An 8,781-nucleotide genomic window follows, 5' to 3' on the forward strand; every position below is an offset into this window, starting at 1 on the left:
ATACCTAAAGTTTTGCTAACAGCAGCAGGAAGACAGAACAGGGGAACGAGAGAGTCCTCTTCCAATACCACCCAATCCGAAGAGATCACTTTGAACTGTGAAAATAAGAAAAAAGTAAAAAATGATAGTTGAAACCGGATACATATCAAAACCTTTAGAAGGTCAGACATATATTATCTTGTAAAAGAATAGCAGTGTAGGGAGCTGGCTGTAGAGAGGAACCATATAGAACCTTGTTTATATAGAGAGTGTATTTGGAACGGATAAGAACCAAGTAAATATGGTATGATACAAATGTCATATTATTCACTGACGCTTACGAGGCATTTGTAACCGTCTCAATTCTCAATGCATTGAGTCAAAGGCGAGTCCTTAGCGAATGAAACATCCAGATAATTACTTTTCTAAAAAAAGCATGTTTTAGGGGGAAAACGACAATAACAACTAATAGTAGACGTTTCTGTTTGACATGAGCTAGCATACAAGAGGAAGTGGTCAGCGATATAATTACATCTCTAACAGATATCTTGTCGACTTAAAATCTTTTATCGTGTTTGGAGCTGCTTCGCTGAATTTGAAACTGCTAGTGATGTAAGTGGAACTTAGCATACAAAAAGATTCATGATAAATTGAATGATTGCTATATGCCTTGAATGTCATTAAATACTCATCTCATCCTTACATGTACATGTTATTGATCTTCTCATGTATCTCCACCTACAATAAGCAAGAAAACTTCGAATTCTTATCACTAACTTGACAAATAAGTTTAGTTCCTTTCAGAATATAATAAAACACCAAAAGAGAAAACAACAATAGACATGTACGAGCGTGTGCATGGGATTGGATATGGGAGTTAGTTCTTTTTCCCGTTGCTTTTTCATTTTGGGTGTGTCTGTTTGATGAAATTAATTTAGGGAAGTATTTGAGAGATATTGTTTCTTGCAGACTATTGAGAACCCTAATTCTAACTTAACCTAGAACACATGAGACAATTATCCCACACAATATATCATCTTAGCACTTGCCTTTATTGTCTCAGCATATGATGATTTTTTACTCAAGTTGCCCAATCACTTATATTTAATTGGAATTTCCGTTATCCAGATAAGACATTGAATGAGAACATAAATCATAAATTAGTTACAGGCTTAACTGGCTTGAACAAGCAGAACCCTATTGCAGTAGTACCCCTCTTATAGTCTTTGGAAGACCTTAAATTTATCCTTTCATTCCTTTCTGAATTGGCTGCCGAGAAGGTGTTTGCCGATGATAAGTTTGAAGAACATTGTTCGACTTTTCTCTGGAGAAGGCACAAAACCGTTAGCTCCGCAAGAATCCATTAAATCATCTGCATCTATCCTTCCAAGTCGTAGACAAAATTTGGTCAATCATGTCTACCAAATCTGGGAAAGGAAAATAAAATTTAAAGCAACTATCTAATTTCCATTCCTTGAGTAATACATTACAAAATCAGCTATAACTTCTCATTTTTCTCCTTGAATTATTCCTTTTACGCTTCCTCCAGATTAGTCTATTGCATATCACGTGTTTCGCACATGCACAAAAAACTAGTCGATTATATTGTATATTGTACTAAGGTTTCCAAGAGATGTTAATGTATTTTGCATAAAATGTAAATTCATAGTATGGTAGGGATTTTAATATACAGCATCAACCATATTATTTCTAGTTATATGTTCTGAAATTTTCTTCCCGCTATCATCTTCATCCTGATCAATAGACTCTTTTCTTAAAAACATTGCCTTGGGGGTGTTGCTAAGCTTCCAGACCTCTATTGTCTGGTGTACTCATCTTTTCAAAATAAATTATCTTTTGTTAAGTTTCACATTTGGAGAGTTACATAAAACTCTTCAGCTAAAATATGTAGTTTGCTTCTATTCAATGTGTAATACCCAACACATATGATGACTTATGCTGGTCACCTGAAATTATTCTAACTATACATATGCACTAATTATTATATTAGAGAGGGGATCAAGATGCTAAAAAAAAAAAAAAAAACCTCTGATGTGTGTAAGCATTCTTCTCTCGAGCCTTATGGATTATGAGTTATGATGATTAGGGGCTCGGTGCAAATGGAAATTTGTTGAGGAGTTTGTGGTAAATGGATACCCTTATAAAAGAGAGGAAACCCCTAGGGTGTTTTTTCTCCAAGCCGCAACTAGAAAAAAATAAACCCCCTGACTTCAACATCTCTCTAAATCCAAGTCCTCGTTCCTCCTCTCATGCTCTTTCTCCTCTCCAAAGCTTCCCCCTTCTTTCTTTAACCTATGAGATCCCCTCAGATCCCCAATCCCCCCAAATCAATCAACTACCTCAAACACTTTCTCCGTCTCCCTCTCCATCGAGCGCGCCGTCCTCGACATCGTCCACTCCCTCTTGGGCGGCCGCAGGTTCTCATTGACGTGCCGTCGAGGTCCGCATCGAATCAGGCATACATCCCGGAGCTCGACCGGATCGTGCTCAAGGATAAGTCGACGGCAAGCATTTCTATCCTTTTAGTATTTCATAATCAGCTTATTCGATTATTTGATCTGAAATGAATGGATAACAGGAAATAATTGATTGAAGTGTTACTCCTCATAATTATGGATACATTACAAATTAATCTATTGATAGTGAGTATAGTTAAATGATTGTGCTAAAGCTATTTGTTCTTTTGACGACGTCTGGATTGATAAAAGCACCAGTTGTCTTTGTAGACTTGATAATCAGTGTTTAGGTTTACTTGGATATATTTGTAGGGCTTCATTGATGATATTTTTGGAATTTTGTAAGAGTTGGAAATACTGTAAGGGTCAAAGAAAAACTAATTTGTGTTTTAGATTGATGTTAAAGTCTATAAGAAGTTAATTATATATATTTCTTGTTGTTTATGTCAATGCTTTGTTTTGTACATTATTATTATTATTATTATTATTTATAGATATGGACCATTAATATGTTGGATAAGGGTATAATATCAACGAATTTCATTTATGGGTGTAAGCCATATAGCACTCAGTTAAAGGTTTGTAAGAAATGACAGTTGCTACTATGGTAAACACAATAAAGACACTAAACTAAGAACTCTAGCTGTATATTTATTTTTTTTTCCTTAGTCATTGACTTTCCTAAGGGCTCTTTTAGCTGCCTGCTGCTCGAAAACTTGGGACCTCACAGTAAAATTTGAGGAAACACAAGTATGGCTTTGTTTTGTCTAGGGTAATTAGACTATTACTTTAATTTCTAGTGGACTGAAGTATCATGATGCAGGTTTTTAGTCCAACGTTCTAGTATTCACCAACATCTTGAACTGACCATGTGGATATGATTAGTTAGAACTGTCATTCCTCTGCTGCAGATTATGCACTTGCATATAGGCTGAAAAGTTGGTAGAGATGTCAAAAGCTCAGGCAATATCTTTGTCAGCTTGCATTATCAAAGTATGGTACATGTTGAAATATTTCTCATTGGGACCGCATCTCTTAGTCCAAAAGCAAACTTTTAGACCACACATAGTCAATAATATTGTAAGATTAGAATTTCTAGATCTATAAGCAAACTAGGAAGAAGATTGTTTAAAGGGATAGTTGGAACTCCTGGTATCACATTTCTTCATAATTTTCAGGTGATCAAATCAACTTTATTGTGATACTTTAGCGCTTGGTTATATATTTGTAGATTCTACTGTAAAATGTAAGATAAGTTTCAGGGGATTAAATTCAAAAACATGAAAGTTTGGTGACCAATATTAATAACATCTATTAAATTTTCACTTTGAATACTATTCGGCTTGTTTATTATGTACTCTCCTTACTCACATTCTTTCCATAATCACGAGATTCCTATGTATCTCATTATCTTGTCTCCCAGGAGTATTTTATTTGACTTACTTGATAACCTTGACTTATCTGGTATTGATAATGGAGATCACATGAAATATCATAATTAGATTAAAAATCCGCTTTATATATATAATACTTATCTTATTTGATACTGTGTTTGACATGCGTGACTTTATGGAAAATTTGTTGTTTCATCACCTAGTTGTCATCCAATAGGAGAAACTGTGCATGAAGACGACTCCTGTTAAAAATATGATTTTAAGCGTGCTTTCAAAGCATGGCTATACCCTCGACATCGATATCCCGATGTGAGGAGTACCCTCGATATCGATATCCCGATATGAGATTTTCCTTGGCTATTACTATTATAGCATCGACTAGACGATGCATCCTTCTTGATTGGACATGTTCTGGGTCACGGTTATTTTTATATTTTTACAGAAGTTGTTCCACGGTAACTCTGTGGTTAGTGCATAACATTTCATGCACAGTCATTTAAAAGTTAATCGACAAACATGGGGTTTATAAAGGGGAATTAGATGAAGAATATAACATGTATATAAACGGGCATATGCGCATTCCTGATATCCTGAGTTATATACATACATGGGCCAAAGAGCCAATTCCTGACTTGAAGCCGTGTTCCCGGGACGGTTTACGGGGAACCGGTTTATATACATGAAAATATTCTTCTCTAATTCAAATAACATATAAAAAAAATAAGAATAATGTGTTTTATGCTTTGTGATAGATTTGGCATGCACGATATGACCTGGATGAAGTATGGGTGATGTATATTGATATTGTTGTGTATAGAAATTTTGGGAGTTAATATTTAGAGATTTACAATTTGAGATATATGGTATATACGAGGGTTTCCTTGTTTGGATTATTCCCTCGACGTACTCATCTCACATGTTGTGGGTTTCAAAATCTTACCTCCTTTTAGTATAAGGTATAAGATGTATGCTTTAGGGTAGACCTTGTTTGATATACATGTTTAGAAATTTCCTTTATCATCGTTAACTGAACTTTCATCTTATTTTGATTTATAAAGAGTAGCATTTTCTTTTATCACTGAAAATTTAGAATTCATCTTTTCTTTATATCTACCACTTATACTTACACGTGCACAATTTCCTCATTTTACATGCTTGCTGGGAGTTTTCTGACTCCCCTGGGGTTTGCATGCCCCAGACTCGGGAATTGTTCTTTCTTCGCAGGACCAAGAGTACTTTAAGGATTAAGACCAGCGACAGTGATCACCTTCTCTCTCTTCACTCTCTCAGCTTCAGTTATTGAGTCTTTCTTGTAATCACGTGTGGTACTCGAGACTAAGATGTATTTTTTCCTCTTTCCTACTTTGAAAAGTTGTGGACATGTAAGAGAATTTGTCTTTTCAGAGTTTCTTTATCTATCTAGTTCCTTTGTTATTTTAGTTGCATGCTCTATGTAATAGTTCTTTTAGCAATATATCTGTATACAGGATGATCCAGAGGCGTGAATGTAACCGTATGGTTGCATTGCCGACCGAGTCACGCTCCAAATTATCACGTTTTGGACCCGGGGCGTGACACAATGAGTTAGTTCATAGAAACGCCTTAGTTCAATGTGCTAGATGCTCTATATTTTTCTACTTCCAATAAGATAAATCACTAAGGACTCGCCCTAAATCAAATTCGATCGTTTTCTATGATAACTAAAATTTCTTCTCCAACTCAACAGATATGCCTATGCCATAACTTGTAAACAAAATACATACCCCTTAATAGCTCTACCCCAACTCAGGGACCTACTAATGGATTATTAAGCACAATACTTGAAAAATAGACAAGAATTCAAAACTTTTCAAATGGTTAAAAGGTAATAAGTAATTAATATGGTGAATAAATGGAAAATAAGTAGTTTCTTTTCTAACTATCCTTTTATTGATCTTACTAATTTGCTGATTCAAATAAAAAATGGTTTAGTGTTTGAACGACTTTTTAGGGTATATGCAATCATAACATTTCATTTCACTCATAAAAGAAGCTCCCAGGAGTGCTATGTACTGGCAACTGCTTGACATATATTAGGGCTTTTTACAATTTGCACACATGTACACTTAGATAACAAGCACAATAGAAAATACGATAGAAATATTTTTCATTAAAAATAGTAGTAATAAAGATAATAATACCTGAGGGCTAATTTGATGATAGGAGAGCCCTTAATTTCCTGAGGATTCAATTGATGCTTTGAGACTCAAATTTCTGGAGGCCAAATTGTTGGTAGGAGAAACTCAAACAGTTATAGTCAATTTATCCATCTCATTCGGAAGAGTCCTAAGCTTGTACGCATGGAGAAAGATTTCTAGTTCTCGAAAGTCCATGAATCAAATACTTGCAAGCCTCTTTATTTGGAACAAAACCCAACTTCAGCATCCTATTTTGCAGTTCAAATGACTTGGTCATTTTCCCTTCCTCACAATATCTTTTCAACAAAGCATTGTAACTTCTGCTGTCATAAATCTGAAACTCCCGAGCAAAATATCTTAAAACTGATTCTGCTTTGCTTAGATCTCCCTTTCCAACATATGAACCTACCAACGAAGCACAAATATCAGAATCAGGCACAAGATTATAATCACCCATCTCCATCATCAAGCACTCACCCTCCACAATCTTGCCTGATCCACAAAGACATCTTATAAGAATCTTATATGTATCCAATCCTGGCTTAATATCACTCTCAATCATCTCCTGCTTCACAGCAAATGCTTCAACTATATAATCACATTCACAAAAGGAACCTATCACCAAATTATACATCTCCAAGTTTAGCTTATACCCATCTTGCACAATCCATTCTAATAGCCTTCTCGCAGCATTTGGCCTTCTCTCCAAGCACAGAGCATCAACAACCCACTTGTAAGCCTCAAAACTAACAACAATCCCGTACTTCCTTATTTCCGCAATCATATTCAAACAAGGAAGCAACTTTCCAACCTTAACGTACCCTTCAACAATCACATTACCCGTAAACTCATCAATCTTCAACCCTCGACGAACCATATCATCAAGAGTCGCTCTCGCTTCAATCATCATCCCCTTCTTACAATACCCAAAAATCAAAACCCCAAAACAAAACCCATCGGGCTCCACCCCCCTCTCAACCATTCTATCAAACATCTTATGTGCATCCCCCATCCTCCCATCCCTACAAAACCCTTTGATCAAAACGGTATACGTAACCAAATCGGGCTCCACTCCTCTCCTATACATCACCCTAAAAAGCCCCATTGCATCCCCCAACCTCCCTTTTCTACAGTAGCCATCAATCAAACAGTTGTAAGTGACAACATCAGGATCAAATCCTTCCGTTTCAATCTCCTCCAAAAACCCATCAACCCTATCCTCACCTCCACCCTTCACAAGCCCATCAACCATTATATTAAAAGTGTGCCCATTCGGCATTACACCGGCCCTCTTCATCTCATCATAAATCTCCCAACAAAGATCAAGATTCCCTTTCATTCTACTTTTCACCAGACCGCGCAACACCGAATTGAAGGTATGAGAATTTGGGGGTAAACCCAGACGGGTGAGCCTCCGAAGGGTCTCGACGGCGGCGCTGAGCTGGCCGAGGCGAAGCTGCGCATTGACGAGCAAGCCAAATACAGAAGGTGAAGAGCAAGATAACTGAGAAGAGGAGAGGAGGGACGAGAGGGGGTCGATGTGGGGGTGGGTGAGGAGGAGGCGGTGAGCGAGAGAGGGAGAAGGCGTGCAGGCGGGAGGAAGAGAGGGAGTGGGAGAGGAGGGAGAGGTTCAGGGGAGGGGGGCAGGGGAGGGGGTGGAGGGAGGAGGTGGAAGAGGGGGGGGTTGAGGGAGGAGGGGAGGGAGGTGAGGGTGGAGTCGGTTGGTAGGGAGAGGTGGGAGGTAGAGGGGGGGAGAGAGGGACTGTTGAGTTGATGGCGGGTGGAGAGGAGGTTGATGAGGGTGGAGGCTGGTTGAGGGAGGAGGGAGAGGAGGGAGGTGAGGGGTTTTTGGGCGGGGGTGGGTGGATGAGGGATGGGTAGGTTGGGCTATGGGAGGAGGCCATGGGTTTTAGCGTGCGTTGAGGGAGGAACCGCGTAGCGACCGGAACGGGGAAAAAGAATGGAGGTAGGAAGGTGCTCTGCTCTGGCAGGGAGGGAGAGTGACTAACCACAACCTCAACCACATCCTCTTTCTCTCATTACTACACTATACCAGGTTCCACATGACATTTTAAATTTTTAAATTTCATATGGGGTCTGATATACTGTAGCAAATAAGAGAGGGATGTGGTTGAGGTTATGGTTAGGAGTGTGCTCCTATCATTTTCCGTGTGAAATAGCTCTTTACAACGGGTGAGTGTTAATCGGGTCGGTTCATCTAAAATATCGAACATACTGTTTTCTCATTTTTCCAGGCTTATTTTCGATTTTTTTTTAAATACAAAATTTCTTCTCTGCCTATAGTAATTGATTCTCCGGTAAAAATAGCTTATTTTCTTAGCTAAGCGGATTCAGATTCAAACCAAATCGATTGAACCGGATGTTTGCTTACCGGTACTTCATAGATGATCGTGTTTACCCTTCTTTAGTGCATGAGGAAAGAAGACTAAGCTCAAACTTCAGTTAGCGTAAACAATAAATAAAATCAGTATAAAATAGTTACTCTGCAAATTGGTGTGAGCACAAATAAAACATTATAATCATCAATTTTTAAGTTATTGATATATATGGACAAGCATAGATACTATCCAAACAATGTTCCATCTAATGTCGCATCTTTTTACCTTTGTATTATCCGAGAAATTCCCGTTCCCGTTGAGTACCGATATCTACCCGTGGGCACAAACTCAACCTTTATAATGATAGTCATAATTTTGAGCCAGCAGCTCAATTCTAGTGGCAATTCTCAACCAT

General features: G+C 37.9%; 1 protein-coding gene across 1 annotated transcript in view; it reads right to left on the reverse strand.

The window, feature by feature from the left end:
- LOC109842449 (pentatricopeptide repeat-containing protein At5g40400) overlaps positions 1 to 7,931 on the reverse strand; it is a 9,405-nt gene extending 1,474 nt beyond the window's left edge. The window contains 3 exon segments of the mRNA XM_020411326.1: positions 5 to 95; positions 6,031 to 7,601; positions 7,603 to 7,931. Of these exon segments, the coding sequence (XP_020266915.1) occupies positions 6,176 to 7,601; positions 7,603 to 7,931 (1,755 nt within the window). The 3' untranslated portion in view covers positions 5 to 95; positions 6,031 to 6,175.

This window comes from Asparagus officinalis, chromosome 5 (assembly GCF_001876935.1).
Source record: "Asparagus officinalis chromosome 5, Aspof.V1, whole genome shotgun sequence".
In the NCBI taxonomy this organism is placed as follows: Eukaryota; Viridiplantae; Streptophyta; class Magnoliopsida; order Asparagales; family Asparagaceae; genus Asparagus; species Asparagus officinalis.